This window comes from Hippopotamus amphibius, chromosome 8 (genome assembly GCF_030028045.1).
Source record: "Hippopotamus amphibius kiboko isolate mHipAmp2 chromosome 8, mHipAmp2.hap2, whole genome shotgun sequence".
NCBI classification, from domain to species: Eukaryota; Metazoa; Chordata; class Mammalia; order Artiodactyla; family Hippopotamidae; genus Hippopotamus; species Hippopotamus amphibius.
In genome coordinates, this window is record NC_080193.1 from 124450707 (window position 1) to 124471942 (window position 21236).

General features: G+C 32.2%; 1 protein-coding gene across 2 annotated transcripts in view; it reads right to left on the reverse strand.

Moving 5' to 3' along the window:
• AGPS (alkylglycerone phosphate synthase) overlaps positions 1-21236 on the reverse strand; it is a 127757-nt gene that overhangs the window by 36527 nt on the left and 69994 nt on the right. For both annotated transcript variants that reach the window (XM_057745956.1, XM_057745957.1), the window contains exons 11-14: positions 16880-17007; positions 6780-6831; positions 2434-2510; positions 222-334 (exon numbers count right to left, since the gene is read on the reverse strand). In XM_057745956.1, the coding sequence (XP_057601939.1) occupies positions 222-334; positions 2434-2510; positions 6780-6831; positions 16880-17007 (370 nt within the window). The remainder of the gene's footprint in view (positions 1-221; positions 335-2433; positions 2511-6779; positions 6832-16879; positions 17008-21236) is intronic.

A 21236-nucleotide genomic window follows, 5' to 3' on the forward strand; every position in this document is an offset into this window, starting at 1 on the left:
ACAATAAAAGATTCACTATGTCACATACATGATTAGACAGCTAAGAGCAACATACCAATCTAGTTTCCTACAAACTTTAGAAGTAAACCAACACAATATTTTAAGCTGACTATCATATTTTAACCACAAATTTAATACTAAAAAGGGTACATTAACAGCTGCTTGGAGATATCAGAATTTTATCTTAACTTTCTCTTGGCATTATGAACTTAAAGTCATACCCAAATTTTGCAGCAATGTCATACACTTGTTTTTCATGTTGAAGAACCTTCTCACGGTCCCCCTCAAACAGTAATGTAGCGACACTTAGCTGATTTGGATCAAATCCTTTAAACTACAAAAGAATATTATTATTACAGGTAAGTTTTAGCCTACAAAATAGTAAATCAAAATACATTTTGCTCTTTTTTTCTTCTGATCTCAGCTCATACATACCAGCTCTTCAAAATTTGAGCTTTGGAACTTTACATGTCAATCAAAAGAAAGCTTAATGTACCTATTTAGGTCATCACAATAAAACAGTACTACTGAAGAACACTTCATTTCAAAGTATGCCAAGGTGTCAATTATAATGATGTATTGGTATGGAAATACAACAAATAACTTGCAAGAATTATAACTGTACCAAAGAATCAAATAAAACTACCAAAATGATAGAACATAATAAAGTAGCAGGATGTTGGGGGGAGGGGTAGAGGAGTAAAAACCAACAGCATCTTTACATACCACCAATAACTTCTTATTAAGTAATATTTTCAAAGGAGACCTTATGTATAAAACTAAAAATATAAAATATCTAAGAATAATCTTAAAAGGAAATATATAACATCATTAGGAAAACATGTCTAAAAAAAGATGAAAGAAACATATGTTCCCAAATGCATAAACTAAGTATCAGTATTACAAATCGGTTAATTCTTACCCAAATTAATATAGTGGTTTATTTCAATTTTAATAAAAACCTCAATGAGCTTCCTAAAATGATGAAGAGTTTCTAAAAATTTTCTACAATAATGAACAGGTAGATGACGGTGATAACAAGGAAAATTCTGAAAAATAAGAGGGAGAACTAGATCTACAGCAATTGAATCCATTTAATTTTTCAAGAACAAAAGCTCATTAAAAGGAATCTAATACATTAAAATGTCTTTTTCTTAGATAAGTATATGAGAAGATGTTTTAGATATGGCAAATCAATATAAGAAAAGATAGGTTAGTTAATGGTGCTGTCACAACTAGTTAGCAATCAGAGGAGCAGGAGATGAAGATTAATTTAGTTCTTTATCTCACATCATAAAATTGAAATAAATTCAAACAGTAATAAAGATAAAAATTTTTTAAATTCCTGTTTAACAAAAAGGTAAGAGAGAAGAAAATGGTCCTAATCATAGTTCTGGAGGAAGGCAGGCTTTTCTAAACTTGAAAGTAATTATATAATCACAGAAAAGATATAAAAATTAGAAACTTTTGCACAAAAGAAAAAAAGAAAGAAAAGGAAGGAAGGAAGCAAGGGAGGGAGAAAGAAGAGAGAGAGAGAGAGAGAGAGAGAGAGAGAGAGAAAGAAAGAAAGAAAGAAAGAAAGAAAGAAAGAAAGAAAGAAAGAAAAGAAAGAAAGAAAAGAAAGAAAGAAAGAAGGAAAGAGAGAGAAAGAAAGAAAGAAAGAAAGAAAGAAAGAAAGAAAGAAAGAAAGAAAGAAAGAAAGAAAGAAAAAGAAAGAAAGGAAGAAACAAAGAAACAAAGAAGCCTTATTAAAAAGGAGTCACCTGACTGGAAAAATATTTACAACATTTATGAAAAAGGCATCTAATAATTCCATTATTCAAAAGGCACATAGCAAATCATTAAACCACCCCCCTCCCCCCCAAAAGCAAACAGAAAAATCCATGAAGCTGCTGCTACCCCTAGCAAAATAACTACATTCAACTAATTCACAAAAAAATTACATCTAGGAAATACAGGGAAATGGTCAGTCTCATTGGAGTTTTGAGAAACATCAACTAAAATAAAATACTATTTTCCCCCTGGATTTACTAAATTTAAAACAAAACAAAACAAAAAATCCCATATGTAATAATAAGGATGCAATCCAAAAATGGCACATGCGCATTGCCACTGGCCAAAAGTTTAAAAAAACTAGTACTTTTATTCCACTTTTAGATATCTACCATGAAGGAAAAAATTCAAACTATAAAAAATGTTATGCATAAAACTGTTCAATGCAGTGTTATTTTTAGGAACTTCAAATCTGGGGAAAATTTTATACTTTCTGAAATTGAATGCCTAATTGATTTACTTGATTAAATATTTATTCCAACATAAAAAAATAACAATTATGAAATGTACACAGCAACATGGAAAAACATAACAGGTGTGTGTGAGGAAGAAAAGGCAGGAAACAAAATTAATATCCTAAGCATTAAAAAAAATTCTTACCTTTGTAATATAAAACTTTTTTAATCCATCCAAAAATGATGTGAAAATAGAGGAAACCTGAGGTTTAAGAGCATGACCTAAGAAGAAAAAAAGTTTATATTTTAAATTAATAGCAAATTAATTTATGTATGATTTTCGTAAGAGCAAGAGGCCACTTTAATTTAGTATCTTAAAAGAAAGAGAACATTTTCATGACTTTAGTTTTTAAAATCTCCCTATGTTAACATATTGGTATTAAGATCTACATCTTTTAAAAAGTCACAAACAACTTTTTGTTTACCAAACTCCCTCTTGGGTTTTTTTTTTAAACTCAAATTACTATATGTAATTAATACTACACACAGTAGGTTATCTTTCAATGGTATAGTTTATACATAGTAAAATCACTTCATTAATTTTTATTTCATTAGGAACACCCAATGGTGGCTAGTTCTACTTTATTCTTTTAATTGTGCAGAAACCATTCAGAACAATAACCAAATATGGAGTCAATGCAAAGTTTAAGGTTGTTTCTTAATTAATTCTTAATTCATCCAGAATTCGTGGCATAAAAGTAGTAATTGCTTCCTTAGTTACACCCAGAGAGTTAAAATTGCCAAAAAAAACATAAATGGTGTCTCAGAGTCTGTTAAATTAACATCGTTGCCTGCAGATTGAGCTTAATTGAGTGAAAGTCTTTTATTGTTTTCTCATTGTTTTCAGAGCAGCAACTTCTTAACTCCCATGACTGTTACATTTAAGAGTCATGCATCTGGCCTTAGCACTATGAGCCCAATTCAGAAAAATTTGGCATACCATTTATATAGAATTTTTATAAAGACTTTTAAAACCTCTAGTAAATCTAAAATTATCTCCAAAAAAAAGTTTATTTTTACAAAAGGCTTTAAGGTTTGGGGATTTTGTTTATTTTTAAAGTGTAGATCTCTTCTTTTAAAATAGATGCAAACAGCAAACTAGATTTTTTGAAGAAAAGAAGAGGGGTGGGAGGTGGAGAGAGAGATTTCTGGAGGAAAAACTATCACTTGCAGTCTTTTTTTCCCATTCATTTATTTTTTTTTTAGTGAGAAACTGAATCTGTAATATTTATTACATTCTTACAGATTATAATAAGAAACTATATTACATAAAACACCAAGTAACATAAGTCTTAACCAGAAGCTAAGAGTTAGATATCCATGCAATAACCGAACAAAGCAAAAAACAAACAGAAAATGAAGTGCAGATTAGGTAGAGATAACCTAGAAATCTTTTTCAGATCCTGGATCACAAGAGGTTTATTTGGGGATTTTGTTTTGTTTTATTGTAACCTGTCAGAGATGTTCTCTAGCATAACCAGTGCATTTCAAAGATACCATTTCTAGCATGTATAAAGTTAAAGATAGCACATGATCAAAATATTTACTTTCTGTCCCAAATGGAATTCATCCTACTTTGACAGCAACTGGAAACAAATATATAAACATAAATGGCCCACGTATCTTTACACATCTATGAAGATTCCAAACGTTACTACTCTGATGTGGAATAATCCTTAAGGGTGTACGTTCATCTTATCACAGTTTAAAGTAATTTAAATGCACAACTTCTATTAACACTACTGTGAGTTAGTCACATATATCCCTAATACTGAGTTGATGTGATAGCTTGATGTGATATGCTTCAAGCATAATTACTGTAAAGGTGATACTAACTTTTAAGTGGGTCAAGTATTAGTATTAATTAAGAGGATATTATCTTTTACTTATTCTTAAATTAATGCTGCCTATCAAACTAATTACATTCTAAATATATTCCACTTATTGTTTTATTTTCTATAGAAAACAAAGGAACTAGTTTCTAAATTTAGTAGCTGGACAGTTTGATTAGTGAATTTTGTTATTGTTACAGTGTGAATTAAATGATTTTAAAGGATTCAGTAAATCTCTCTGTTTCAAAGAAGTTCTCTGAAACACTGGAAAAAGTCTTAGGCTTTGGAGTCAGACAGATTTGATTTCAGTCCCAGCTTCACATATAACTTGTGGACTCTGGTCAAAATATTTAGCCTCTGAATTGTTTATAAATTGGTAATAAAACCTTGAGGAATGGTTGTGTGCTACTGATAATGTGATTAGTTAGCACTACACTATATGCTATTCAAGATCTGTTTACCCTCTTTTGCTAATTTGATGATTAAGTCAATCAACATGTAAGTATCTGTTATGTGATAGATGCAGGACACATAAAAATGAGTAAGAAACATCTCCTAAGTTTGACAAATGTTAGTTTACAGGGAAAATATGTAGATCGTTTCAATGCATTCAATGATATATGCCATTTCAATATACTCAAATGTATCATTTCAATATAATATATTAAGAACTGTGTCAGGGGAGGTGTAATAATAAAAACAGAAACAATTAATAGTAAGGCTTGTGCTTTGTTAACAAAAAAATATGGTACAAACATGGACCAATCAGTCATATGGCTGGTACATGGTCCCAGACACTCCTTGTTGTGCTGAGTTATTTATTTACTTGGTTGATCATGAAGCCATAGCAGGATATATAGGTGGGAAGGCTTCAATGAAAACTGAAAAATCAAAAAGGTTATATACAGCCAAGAAGCATAATCAGATCTGTACTGTTAAAGGATCACTTTCCTGGTCAAGTAAAGGGCAGAGGCAGAGAAGGCACACTAAAGACTAGAGAGAGTAGAACCAACCTTAGAGCATGTTCCTAGGTACAGTAATGAGAATGTAGAACAGGGATGACAAATAACCAAAAGGATCTTTCTTTGAACTTACATTTAAATTGTTATAGATTCTAGTTATAAATAAAATCTTGCCACATCATAATTAATTTTACATAGGTGTCCAAGTCCAACATAATTTACTATAATTATAGCATATAAATGGATAACAAAGTCTTATTAATCAGATAGACACATAGCTCTCTTCAGACCTAGATCCCTGAATGCAGGCCAACACACAGGAGGCTTATTTTTCATTTGATTTAACTATTTCATCACTTATAGGACACATTTATCTTAAACTTTTATCAGCAATATAGTATTTTGAAAGTACTCAAAGAAATAAAAGCTGTGACTTAGAAGAATCTAATTTTAAAACGAACCCTTGATATGTTATCAATCTGAGTTCCTTAGTTCAATTTCTATATAATTATAATAATCATTCTTCCCTAAATTAAAATCTAAGCTACTCTTAGACCAAAGGAAAGCCTGCCTAACTTGGCCTTTAGTATTTATTATTGAGCAATCATTCTGGGACTATTTTGAGGGTACTTAAATTCTATAAACTTAAATCCCAAACTAAATTTCAGCACATGGAAAAATTCAGAAGCAATAAAACTTGAATTGATAAGATAATAAATCATGTCAAAAAGTTTAATACTTTAAGCAAAATAGGAAGAAAAAGAAACATGGTTAACTGTTACTGAATTTTCCATGGGCACCTTAAACACAACCCACTGTAATGTCTTTTCCCCAAAATCATCATCTCTTCTATACTGTTATTCAATCCACCCAATCAAAAAATCAATCAGACATCAGGAGTTGCCCTAAACTCTTCCCTTTATTTAAACTTCTACATCCAGTTGGCAAACTGTTCTTTGGAAAATCTCTTCCTTACTATCTCCATTGCTGCTGCTTTGAACAAGGCCCCCAGTATTTGCCTCTTTAACCATTTTAGCTCCTCTTCCATGTCTGCACTATTCTAATCCATCCAGTGTAATGCTACCAGAAGGAGCTTTTCAAGATGTAAAGCTGATTTATTGTATTCCCTCTACAAAGATATCCCTCTGATGACAAGATAAAACCCAAATCTATCCTGCAAAGCCCTTAGTCCACCCTTCCAGCCTTATGTCTTGTAACCACTCTCACCCAACACTCTCTTTGAGCCACACAGAACTATCTGAAGTTCAAACACGCCATTGAGGTTTTACAATTTCATATTTTTTGCTGATAAGTGAACAAAAATTTGGTAGGAAAGAAGGAGATACTGTCTCAGGCAAACTTCTATTCACTTTTTAAGATTTAGTTTAAGCATCACTCCTAAAAAGCCTTTCCCCACTCTTCACCCCAATCTCAAGCAAAATCAAGTAGGATCAACCACCCCTTCATCTGCACCCTAGGGTATTCAGTGCAGTCTTCTTTCACCACCTCCAACACTCCTGCACCATTGATTTACATAACCATCTGTCCTCATTAGACTGAGAGTTTCCTGATGGACAGGAGCTATGACATTTATCTTTCTAGCTCTGCACTTAGTACTCTTCCTGGCACATAACTGATGTTTCATAAGTTTTTATGGCTTAGTGAGCAGATTTTTAAAGCACCATTTCTTAACTTACCAAACTGAAACTGCTGGTTGTCCATAAGGCGAATAGATGCAGGAGCACATCTCTGTTTTAAAAAGAAAAAAACGTGATACAAATTTAATATGGTAAAGAAGCTAGACAGGCAGAAAATGAATGTTATCTTTCTGCATTTGAGATTAAGAGCTCAGTTCCTAAGGATAACATACAGGAAAAAAATCTTAACTTTTTATATAAGTTTATGACAACAACTAAAACATCAGTGGCTTCTATAAAATATTTGGAGAGGAGAAATCTATGCATACAATACATATACATATATATATATATATGTTGCCCGATCTTTAATTTATCTGCAACAAGATAGGCTTAATGCCTAGCAAAGACTACAGAAATACCTAAAGGAAATATCAGGCCTCAAAATAGATTATTTTAAAACAAAGTAGAAAATTTATGGACTAAAATCAATGCCTAGACCATTATGCCATTTATGAACTATAACATGTCACTGGGCTCTTAAACACTCATTTTAAAAATGAAGAAGATGATGGTGGTATTTTTGTGGGCCAAAGCACTTTAAAAATTTAACTGTGATGTCTTCATAGTTAACTCTAGGACTTGTTCTTTCTTTCTATTCCTTCTCATAATCCATTTTAAATAAAAAAAAATTATCAATGTCCAGAATTTTAAGATCCTTCAAGGTTATTAGTATGAAAACAGCAACAAAACCTGAAGCATAACACTATGTACTTAAAACATATACAACTGCACCAGTGTTATATTTATCTAGGCAGACATTAAAAGCAGCAAGGAGAGACAAATGAAGAAAGCAAACATTCATATTAATTTTGTGATGGTACAACACTACCATACAAACACTAGCAAGGTTTAAATTAGCCACAGTTTTTCCACAGAATTAAAGTGAGCTTCACCTTAAATGGGATTTTTATATTCTATGCAACTTTTTAACATGGTTAAACTTCCACCAAGAAGCTGCTCTCAGACCACAAAATTCTGACTGTCATAAACTTTTTAAACATTTATCTTCTGAATAACATTATCAATAAAATCTGTATCACACAATGTTGAGATTTATGAGAAAAGAATCACTCAAAAGAACAAAACAATATATACCTTAACTGTGTTATAATATTTTAGCTATTATGTGCTTTTAATTGAACAAATAATTTTATAAAACCACTCATAATACATATTTTATTTTACCCAACAAAATGACTGGTTAGATTCTTATTTTGAACACCGTATAATTTATTTACTCATCTTTGATGCTAAAGGTGAGATAATACAATCTATATTTTTAAACAGTCACTGCCAAATCTAAAGAACAATGTTAGATAAGTTTATATACTCAACAATAACCTATTGCCTTACATTTTATAGAATCCTATTATGTACAAACTGTTTTCATATGTCTTCACCTAATATACGAAACAACCTTGTAAGGATAGCAGAACTGGTATTATCCCCATTTTACAGATGAGGATGCAAGAACCAGAGAGTTAAAAGACATGCCTGAGGTCAGATGAATGTAAAACAGTAAAGACAGAACTAGGACCAAGATATCCTGATTACGAGATGAATGATATTTCAAATACACCACGGCCTCAAAAAAAAAAAAATCACAAAAGACACGCACATACTTACACACAGAGCTTTAAAGTCATATTTGAAACAAAAATTACATGAAAACCCTCTTATTTGCTATTTTGCAGTGTTATTAAAAGTATATTTATAAAATAAAATTAAAAATCTACAACTTGAGTACCTTAAAATCTTGGTATAAAGGTATCTTTGTAGTTGGGTTAATGCTTCTAAAAACATTACCAGTTTCCAAAATACTAAAGGAAAATCAATTTTCCTGAAACGTTTTTATTAAAACAGGCACATCAACTTCAAATAAAACAAATAAAGCCTGAGTAGACCAAGTTTCTTTTCTTCATAAAATAAATAGAATATCATATAACATATATATTTATATGTTTGAGCTTAAGCACACCAGTAAAACATGAGAAAGAATTCGCAGCCATTCTGTCATTATTAGGTAAAAAAACTTTTAAATTCCTACCAACAACTTGTAAATTCCATCTCTTACTGCCACCCAGAATTACTTCACCTGTATCCACAGCAGGTGTTATTAATGAAAACCCACATAGGCACACATATATCAGAAAATGGAAAAAAAGTAAATTACATTTATAGTAAATTTCTAGTGAAATTCAATCTCTGAAACAACTAAAATACGATATGTAGGCCTTGATAACATCTTAGTTTGAAAAGACTATCCACAAAATACATTTTGGGGACAGCGGTAATAACTGATTATAGAATGAATACTAGATGGCATTAAGAAATTACTGCTGGACTCAAAGATAGAACAAACTAGTGGTTATCAGCTTGGTGGGGACGGGGGTGTAGAGGTGGAGAAGTGGGAGGTACAAACTACTGGGTGTAAGACAGGCTCAAGGATGTATTGTACAACACAGGGAATATAGCCAATATCTTGTAATAACTATAAATGGAAAGTAATCTTTAAAAACTGTATAAAAATTTTAAAAGTAATTTAAAAAAGAAATACAGGGGAAAAAGTACTGCTGATTTTCTTAGACATGATAATGGTACTGTGGCTATAAAAAAGAACACCTTTATTTTCAGAAGATGTATGCTGAAATATTTAGAAATCAAATGTCATAATGCAACTTAATTTCAAATGGTCAAGGAAAAATACACAAGTATATGAAACAGCAAAAAGTAATTTTTGCATATATAAGATGAATATACAGGTGATCAGAGTACTATCCTTTCAAAGTTTCTGTGTGCTTAAAATTTTCAAATTAAAAAGTTGAAAAAATAAGAAACTTGTTTCAGGGCAGTTGCTACATAAAGCAACTGATATTCAATTATATTTAACATGATTTTAACTTGGCAGTTGAGTCATATAAACTAGTCAGTCATCCACTGTTCCTATTTATACTGAGGCAGAGTGGATGGTTACACACTAATACTATTGGGAAAAAAGGCTATAGAAAGCTTTTCATATCTAGATAATAAATATTAAATTCATTTTCAACACTGACTTTTTAAAAATTATCAAAATCAAACCAACATGTTTATTAAGTCTCATGTTTTAATAGTGCCACATTTTTTAAAGTCAGCAAAAGGAGTTTTTCAGTTATTGTCATAAGTAAATTCTCACAAGCAAAGCACTCAAATTAAAACATAGCATCAACATTGCTTCAGATTCTCTGGCAATTGATAATTTTTAAATCACTATGCAGCATTCTACAAATATAAAGGAGGAAAAGTTTCTTAGAATTTTAAATCAAAAGTCATGACATCTAATTAAATAGGAGGCCCTATTATCAAAAGACCAAAATACTACTACTATTCTTAAAAAACAATATTCAAATTGGGTTACTATAACTACAGTTAAGATTAAGTTGTATTTTGAGGCTATAAAATTACTCTGGTAAGTTTAAAAAAAAACCCTCAAAATAGCTCCTTTAAAAGTTAAAGACATCACAAATTCTGAGAATTTGAGCTCTAAATTCAATCTCATGCTATACAATCATGCTCTGCTATGATATTCCATAGATGAGGAAAGGGGGAAAAGGTCCTTGAGTTAAAGTGACCCCTGGTGGTAGGTGATCAGAACTAACCTGAGAGGGGATATTTTTACCAAGTAATTTTAATGGTGGGTTAATGGTACATTCAGGGTACTTAAGGAACATTCAAACAAAAATTGCTTACTTGAAGTGAAGTCTGAAATAACTGTTTTGTTTTTATTATGATAAATGCACTCTAAAATCACTCATGTCACCTGACTTGTACTTTAGACTTAGTAAATAGTCTAAAAAGATATGAAAAACTCACTATGGACTAATAAAGAAATATCAATATCTTTGTTTTATCTGAGCAAAGAAGAAATAAACAACCACATTGACCTCAAAGCATGGATTACAATTGACTAAGTCAAATTGCTGGCAATTTCTTCCCTTTAATGACGCTACAACCAGGAATTTACTTGAATATATAAACTGAAACATAAAAAACAACCACTCTGATTAGTCTTATTTACTTAGTAGAATTCTCAGCACTAACTTAAAAAGCAACCTCTTTCTCAATCTAACCACTTTCTCCCCAAAAAACAGTCCCTATAAGAAACAAGTCAAAAGACTTCTGCAAAATTTGTCTTTATGGAACTAAGTCATATTTCTTTCTTGTCATAGAGAAAACTAGAACTTGAACTTCAGGTGAGACACTTTGTTCGAGGAGGTATCTTACTTTACTAGTTACTGGTGAGAGAAATTCAATATTAACATGCTGCATATTGCCTGCATGATTTCTTCTATTCTAACTTCATGAGGATAAACTATAAAATATAAGCACTGAGTGGCAGTCCTGTATCTCTGGTATCTTGGTTAAAAAATGAATAATCTTTGAATTGAAAAGGTTTGTTTCTTCAAGGAGTAAGTCAAACTTGTAGCATAGACTCTGGAATGGCCCAAGTTCCTGAGCCTTAAAACTATTCAGGAGATAGTCTACTAATCCATATTGTGTCAGAAGCTAATGCTTCAATACCAACCCCCTTGTACACGGCTATACAAAAACTGAAGCACAGAAAATTTTTATCATGATATGCAGTATCACTGGTGACTATTAGAGGACAGGAACCATGTCTATTTAATTTACACAGTATCAACTGCACAATGTTGGATATAAAGTTAAAAGCATACTCTCCCACATAAAAAACAATAAAATAATTACTATTAATTTAATTAATAAATTAATTTCTAAAGCTCAAAAAAGGATATGTAAAAGAGAATTCTGTTAAATACAAATTTCTAGATATAAAAGCTTAAAATGTAGGCACAATTAGTTCTTCCTCTAACTAATAAATCAGAATTGACACCACAGATAAAATCATGCAATATTTAAGGCTATTGGTAAACTGGTTAATCCTACTGGAAATGATATACTGGCTTAAGCTAAGAGTCTGCATTTTAAACAAGAACTTTTTAAATAAGAGAATTATCTCTTGGTTTTAAAGAATGAAACAAATACATAATACAGGGTAGATATTTTCCTCCACTTATATTGAGGCAAGGGGCAAAAGTTAATGCCAAACAGTCTCCTGGTCATAATTTTACATTTTCAGCTTAGCAAAGGTGTAATGACTAAAGCATGTCTCACAACTATCCTCGAGTGTGATATATTTTGCTGGATCACACAGTAAAGAATCCAATTAACCAAGCATCTGACTAGGTTATTCTCCCTGTTTGAGAGGGAAAAAACATGACATCAAAAAAAGACAAGGTATATGGGGATATGTGTATAAAAACAGATGATTGAACTTGGTGTACCCCCCCAAAAAATAATAAATAAATTAAAAAAAAAAGACTTAAGGTAATAATTCCATTTTCTGTATGTAACTGAATCCCTACAGGATAAATCAATTTGAAAACAGAACAATTCAGAGTTGAGATACAATAGTCTGAAGTGTCAGACGAATTATGTAAATCTTCCGAAATTACGGTCTAAACTCACTAGAAAAAAATACCCTACCAGTTTAAAATTTTTTAAAATAAAAGTGATGGTAGAAAGGGCCACCCCTTGTCAAAAGAAAAGGCTGCCTTTTAATCTACAATTCTAAAAACCTAGTTTTCATACTGAGAACTACACTTTTCAGAGGAATTTGTACTAATCCATGGCGCACACACAGTTTCCTCTTAATGGAACAAATTTGTCCTCTCTCAATACCACAAGGCATAACTCCTAAGTTTTTATTGGCAGGGGGTGGGGGAAGATCCCAAACTTTAAAAATTGCTTTTGAACTTGTTTCAACACTCCACGGTCCCTTCAAACCTAGTAAAAACACACTTATCATTTTTAAACAAACAATAAAAGAGAAAAATAAAATATTATATCTGACACTGGCATTCTGATTAAAAAACAAAATTCCCCCCCCCTCTTGAGAGGCTACAGTAGGAAATCTACTCTCTGAGAAAATCTTAAAAGCCACTTACCCATCCACTGAGTAAAGTTGGAGATTCTACTGGTCTGGCACTTATGAGATAGAATCACATTAATCTTCCACTAAATCTTCCTTTCTAGCTCCCCACAAGGCAGTGAAGTACTGAAAGAGGACAATTCCTCACATGGACAAAGATCAGATGAGCAACCTTAGGAGAATCCTTCTGCTGCCAGTATAAAGTTGCTTAATTTATTTCCTTCAGTAAGAATAGTGATAAAAATATACACAGAGTCCACTTAGCTATCTGTGAACAATCATGTCTGCTCCTTTCCAAAAGATATTCATCCAAAATACAGTTTCCCATTTCAAAAGCAACTTGAGTCTAAAAACAGTGCAAAAATGGAAGTGCTATGAAATGACAGTGAGGAATTACAAGCAGCCAACTCATTACTCAATCAAGAATTTGGCACAATCGTAAAGCATGTACCATCTATTTTAATGGATCTTAATTCTCCTGCTATCAACTGAAATTCCAAATCACAAATTGAACAATGACTAGTGCCAAAACCTGGCAATTTTCTCAATTTTTCTGCTTGAGAATACTGTTACAAAACAGGGTAGCATATACAATACCATTCTTGACACACGAGATTTGTATACTCTGTAAACTAATACATAAATGTCCCTAAACCATAACGCATTTACCCATTTCCAGGAAAGGCAGACATTAATGCCTCTCTATACGTGCAGTATAATAAGAGTAAAAAATGCAGGTTCCCCAAACAGTGGAACATCTCCAAATCCCAGTAACTATTCTTAGCAATTGTTTCATTCATAAGAGTAACATTTGAGAATGAAATATTATCTATCTAGGCTTTTTAATCAGTTTCAAGTAGGACAAGCTTTCCAGTTACATGGTATTTATGTCTCTAAAAATTGTCTATTACTAATTACACAGAACCAAATTATTAAAATTATAGATTATAAAGGAGCTTTCTTTCTGACCTGGTTTTTAACCACAAGGTGGCAGTTTCTATCAATCATCACCTTTATTTATCCCAAGATACATATATCCAATATAGTTTTGTGCAGCGAATTTAGATTATGGTCATATTGTGAGTATTCAAAGAATTTTTTTTTAAAAAAGCAACTTTTATTGACTTATGCAAGGATGAAGAAAAATGTCACCACCTGCCTTTCATTAACACAAGTAGCTCTTATCTGTTACTCAGGAGCATATTAAATTGTAACAAAAATGGCATCAAACTGCACCAACTACTTATGTTTAAATACAATATTTTCAATTTTAGTGAAATTATAAACTTAGGATTTTGACATATTAGTACATCATTTCTCATTAATGAAACGACAGATTTAGATATGTGTATTTCTAACGTGGCAAAGCAGATGCAGCACTCAAGAGAGCATAAAATATGTCTACTTCTATTCCAAAGATCACATAACAACACTTTTTAACAAGTCTACTAAATCTGTGTCCTACAAAATGGAGATATTGTGAAGGCGCAGAGCTGACCAACACAGACTGGGTGTGAACTCATTAAGATCTTTTGTTGAAAATACATACAAATCAGACTAGTTTTATAAATTTTATAGTTATTTGAAAAAATCTAACTTGGTATTCATGTTTATTTTGCCATAAAAAATGGAGACAAAGTGGTCAATTAAAAAACGTCATTCAAAACATGAATGAGAGAGACAATATAAACTGTCTTTTTAAAATAATAATAATAAAGCTTTTTTTAGAGGGGATATAGTCAAGCTTGACAAAGGTGAAAAGTAAATGATAAAAGTACTTAACACAAAGAATGAACTACAATACAAAGTGAAAACACTAGAATAAAAAAAACCTCATTAAGGAAGATTTGAAATTAATCAGAAAATATAATCTATTTATGGAAAATATTTGGTTTTATTTTGATTTTTAATTGCTCAACTTATGGTTATTTTCTTTAAAAAAAAAAAAAAAAAAACTTAGTTTCCCATTCTTCTAGGAATGAATTCACAGGCAAAACCATAAGGCTCTTCAAGTACTTTTGCTTCTTCATACCTGGGGTATCTTAAATTTGAAGTTACTTCCTTGGCCTTTAAGTGATGGAAAGGTTTAGCAACAAGTTATTAGAACACACTTGAAATTTACCACTCAGTGCTCAAATATTTACTTCTAAAACTTTTCTCCACTCTTTTACTCAATAATTCTACTTTTTAAAATATTTATTTATTTATTTATTTATTGGCTGTGTTGGGTCTTTGTTGCTGCACAAGGGCTTTCTCTAGTTGTGGCGAGCAGGGGCTACTCTTCATTGTATTGCACAGCCTCCTCATTGCCGTGGCTTCTCTTGTTGCAGAGCATGGGCTCTAGGTGCGTAGGCTTCAGTAGCTGCGGCACATGGGCTCAATAGTTGTGGCTCACGGGCTCTAAAGCGCAGGCTCAATAGTTGTGGCACACGGGCTTAGTTGCTCCGTGGCATATGGGATCTTCCTGGAGCAGGAATCAAACCCATGTCCCATACATTGACAGGTGGATTCTTAACCACTGCGCCACCTAGGAAGCCCTCAGTAATTCTACTTTTAAATATTATTACCATCTCATTATTTCAGCAAACACAGCACAATACTTACTTACATATTCTAGCTCCCTAACCACAGCATAATATCCTCAAAGTTTGAGTGAATTAGAAGCTCTTATGTAAGGATTTCAACAACATTCACTTCTGTGTTAACACCACTAAAGCAACCTGCCACAAGTTCAAGAATGTTCATTCCATGACTATATTTCTTTTAAAACTCTCCTTTCACTTATGGGTAAGACAACCAAGATTAAGGGGCCTATGACTAAATCTTGATGGGGGAAGAAGCAATCTAATGATAACTAACTGAAGCTACTTGGAAATTACAAAAATTACCCATGTTGACTGTTAGATTAGGTTATCAGATATTTGGACCTTTTAAAAGTGAGAAACTGTAAGAAAGAACATGTGTCCGAGAAGGCAAAAGTGAGTGTACAGAATAAAGAGTGCTGAAAGTGGTACATATGTGGGTAAATATAACATTTTTTAAACTCATTCTATATTTCTTTAAAATATTAATAGTGGTTTGGTTCTCTTGGGATGGTAGGAAGATAAGACCCAGTACCTTACAAAGTCCACAATGAATATGGAGTACTTGCTAGATACCACTCTTTTGCCTCATCAGATCCTCTCTCCACCCTGTTCTGGATACGCAGAAGCTGACCTTATGGGTGAGAAAGCTCCCTTGCACTCAAGATTCAAGTTGGGTGTAGCTGACAGGAAGTACTGGAGAACTCTATATGAGTTTGGAGAAAGTAAGAAGAGGAAGGCTGGAGTATACTCCCTTGACTTCCTCCCTGCTGGGAAATGTTAAAATAAGAATTTTTTCATAAACCATTATAGTTCAAACAATGAACCAAATGTCTAAAGAAATGCAAGAATTTCCACACTGATACATACAACTAAACAGAAATAAAATTACTTGCATTATTTAGTCTTTTTAAAATCCCTGACATATCCCTTTTTTTAAAGAAGGGCAAAGTGGTAATTCCTTTTAGCTTATATCTAAATATGTTATATTATGCTATAATATATTACTTAATTTAAGATATAGCTTAGGTAATATTATAAAACAAGTTAAGACCTAGTAGCAGCACATTCTAAGAATTCATGAAGTTTGATTACTTATATTTAATTTCTATATTTTGGGGCTATTGATGTTCAGCCATTTATTTTAATTTCAATAAATATCTTAATTTAAGAAAAATGCAATATTACTGCAATTAATCACAAAATATCTTACCCAAAAATAACTTAAGAAAACATTCAATAAAAGGCAGTCATTTGAAGCCATCAACCCAGGTACGTACCTTGCCTTGGCTTAAAATCGTACAGCATTCTTTAAATCAAGAAATAGGTGTATAATTACTGAAAGAAATAGCAACTGAACTTAAAGGGATGATTTTACAACATTACCTTTTCATATATAGCTGGGTAAAAATCACAAATATAACACACCTAAATATGAAGATTATACGTGACATATCAAAATCCATTATGCAGTAGAATTTTAAAAATATAAATATATATGGGTTGGTTTTTGTTTTTGTTTTTACCTGTTTTGCAATTTCTCTTAAACAGGCTACTCCTTGTTCAAAATTAGGGAAAGCTACTGAGCCATACTTTTGGTATTCAGGGATTGGTCTGATTTTTATTGTAGCTTCTGTTACCACACCAAGAGTTCCTGAAAAAGAAGGGGGAATAATCCAATATATCACATGCCAATTTTCTAAGTCATATTTAAATCTATTTTATCTATTTATTCTACTAATTTATTCTATTATCCATATTTAAATCTATTTAACCTGTTCTATGTGGGGAATAATGGCTACTCAAGTCCTAGAAAAACAATGAAGCAAATTTTTTAATTTCTAAAGAAAGGTTTTTGGAATACATTTTTCTTAGTAATGTGTAAATATTTTAAAACATTTTTAAGATAACCTTTCTCCAAGAAGGAAATAGTTTTTAAAGTATTACAGATTATTAAAATTTAAAAAAATCTGAAAAACAAGTTTTCATACCATATGCATTCAAACAAAAGTAAATTCTGATATTTGATAAAATAGTAAAACCTATTTTTACTATGATAACAGTTTATTGGGGCAAAAAGAATCTAATTTTCTATGAGAATTTAACATGACAGAAGAAATTAGAAAGACTATTATACTTTGCCTTTTTTCCTAAGAATTCATACAAAGAAAAGACAAAAGGCAATATTAAGATGCCCTTAGAAGAAACAAAAAAACTGATATTTCAGAGACAAAACAGTTATCATAAATAGCTAGCAGAAGAGGACCCTCAATGAAACAAATGTCCTTTTCTTTATTACATGGAGGAGTGGAGGACAAAGAAGAGAGGAAAGAAGCAAGTTAAATATAACTACATGATCTAAATATCTATGCTAAAATATTTGAAGAGCAATGGTTAAAAATAATTGTATTCAAAAAGCAAGTTTTTCAAATCAGTGCTTTCTAATGTACAAATAATATAAATTATTATTAATACTACTAAGTAAGTTTTCTGAGAAACATGAAAAAAAGAACAAAAGGGAAATCTGAAATTGTAGAACTTAATTACAACACTAGAAATAAGTTAAAAGTATCACAAAAACCAATGCTTCCAATAAATTTATAATATACCTAAAATAAAATGTCAATACATAATACTGTACAAGATTAAAAACTACTATGAGTCCACAAAAAGTAAACTACATTATGTCACAACACGTTTGTTACATATACAAATGATTTTCTACTTAAATAGCAAATACAACCCTATTATAATTTGTAAAATCACAAAAGCTCTGCAAATTTGGCCTGATTAATATTTGAATAAAAAAAGCATATATCTTGTACATTTTAAAAGGTAATAAGAGTGACTAGACTTTCTCTTTTAGCATCTTTATTGAGATATAATTCACAGACCATAAAATTCACCCATTTAAAATGTAAAATTCGATGTTTTAAAATATTTACAGACATATGCAACTATCACTACAATCTAAGTTTACAACATTTTCATCACTCCAAAAAAGAAATCCCACACCCATTTTCCCCTCACACACCTCAGCCCTTGACAAACACCAGCATATCTTCTGTCTCTAGAAATTTGCCTATTCTGAGCATTTCATATAAATAAAATCTTACAATACATAGCCTTTTCTGATTGGCTTCTTTCACTTAAATAACGTTTTCAAGGTTCATCCATGTTGCAGCATATACTAAGCATTTCATTCCTTTTAATTGCTAAACATTATTCCATTGTATGGTATGCACATTTGGGTTTCTACTTTTTTTTTTTTTTTTTAACTTGATTACCAGTTTGTTATAAAAGGAAACAACTCAGGAGCAATCAAACAGAAGAGATGCATAAAACAAAGTATGGGGGAAGAGATGCAGAGTTTCCATGCCCTCTCCAGATACACCACCCTCCCAGCACCGCTATGTGTTTACCAACAAAGAAGCTCTCTGAAACCCCGATTTTAGGGATTTTTATGGAAGCTTCATTTACACAGGCATAACTGATCACACCACTGATCGTGGGTGACCAATTCAACTTCCAGCTGCCTCTCCCTCCCCTCCCCTGAAGGTTCCACAGGCTTCCATATTCTGGCTACTATGAATAATGCTACTACAAATATAGGTGTTCAGGTTCGTATGTGGACATATGTTTTCCTTTCTCTTGGATATATACATGAAGACTTTCTTAATTTCAGAAAAACCTATGATCCTAATTCCATATAACACCCTAACCTCAGTACCTTTTCCTGAGACTAAGTTGCAGGCAAATGCAACTAAGAGGTGAGAAGGGGATCACTTCTAGCACCCAGCCTTAACTGGTGGGACAGAGGCTCTACTTTGAGTGATGCACTAATTCTAGGGTCCCAATCCTTTGCCCTGGCTTGTAAAAGGCTGGCATCTTGCCAAGAGAAGCAAACCAAGACCTACTTTCCTTCCTCCTTCTCCCCAGCACTTCCTAAAGTAAGGGTGTCCTCAGAGAAAAACATGCCATTGCCCCCAACCCCACCTCCAGAGCCTTAGCTCAGAGATTTTGCCAGAGGAAGAAATAAGCCCCCCCTTTTTTTTTTGAAGGAAATTATTTGCAACAGAGAGTGGAGAAGTTCAAGAAGTTTCAAGAACACTCTTGAAAACAGTGGAGGATGTGGTAAAAGACAATTGGGAAGACACAGGTAAATTTATTGGAGTTATAGGCAAAAATGCAGGCCAGCTGTTTGCCTGGGTAGAAACCGGGGGATACTGGAAGTCCTAGATAGAACGATCAGGCAAGAGAAAAAAAATAAAAGGCATAAAAGCTGGCAAGGAAGAAGTAAAACTGTCTCTATTTGTAGATGACATGATTTTATATACAGTTGGCTGTACTATGCCATTTTATATGAAATAAGCACCTGCAAATTCTGCATCTGCCAAGGGCTCTGGAAGCAATCCCCTGCAGATACTGAGGAACAACTGTATAGAAAATCCTAAAGAGTCAACCAAAAAACTATTCAAACCAACAAATTCAGTACAGTTGCAGGATACAAAATTAACATACAAAAATCAGAAGCATTTCTATACATTAACAGTGAATTTTCTGAAAAAGAAACAAAGAAACTGATCCCATTTACAACAGCATCAAAAACAATAAAATACCTAGGAATAAATTTAACCAAGGAGGTAAAAGATCTCTACTCTGAAAACTAAGACACTGATAAAAAAAAATAAAAAAAGACACAATTAAATGGAAAGACATCCTATGTTCATTCATGGGCTGAAAAAAATCAGTATTGTTAAAATGTCAATACTACCAAAAGACATCTACAGACTCAATGCAATTCCCATCAAGGTTCCAATGGCATTTTTTACAGAAATAGAAAAAAGAAACAAAAAGCAAAACACTCTTAAAACTTATATGGAACTACAAAAGACTCCATAGCCAAAGAAATCCTGAGAAGAACAAAGCAGGAGGCATCACACTTACTGATTTCAAGCTCTACTATAAAGCTATAGTAGTTAAAACAGTACGGTACTGGCAAAAAAACAGAAAAACAGATCAACGGAACAGAATCAAGAGCCCAGAAATAAACCTAAGCATATATGGTCATACAATATTTGACAAAGGACCTGATAGTAATCAAAGGAGAAAAGACAGTCTCTTCAATAAATGGCGCTGGGAAAACTGGATACTGACTTGTAAAAGAATGAAACCTGACCCCTATCTTACACCATTTAAAAAAATTAACTCAAATGTTTAAAGACTTGTATGTAAGATATGAAACCATGAAACTCCCAAAAGAAAACACAGGAAAAAAGCTTCCTGAATAGGGATTGGTAATGATTTTTTGGCAATCACACCTAAAGCACAGGGAACAAAATTAAAAACAAATAAATGGAACTACATCAAACAAAAAAGATTCTTTCTGCACAGCGAAAGAAACCATCAACAAAGTGAAAACACAACCTACAGAACCGGAAAAAATATACGCAAATCATTTATCAGAAAAGAAGTTAATATCTAAAATATATAAGGAACTCATACAATTCAATAGCAAAAATCAAACAATCCAATTAAAAAAACAAAGGACCAGAACAGACATTTTTCCAAAGAAGATATAAAATGGCTAACAGGTACATTAAAAAATGTTCAACATCACTAGTCCTTTGGGGAAGGCAAATTGAAAGCACAATGAAATATCACCTCACACCTTTCTGAGTGGTCCTTATCAAAAAGACAAGAAGTAACAAATGCTGGCAGGGATGTGGAGAAAAGGGAACCCTTGTGCACTGTTAGTAGGATTATAAATTGCTGCAGCCACTATGGAAAACAGTATGAAGGTTCCTAAAAAAACTAAAAATAGAACTACCATATAATCCAGTAATCCCACTTCTGGGAATATATCTGCAAGAAACAAAAACA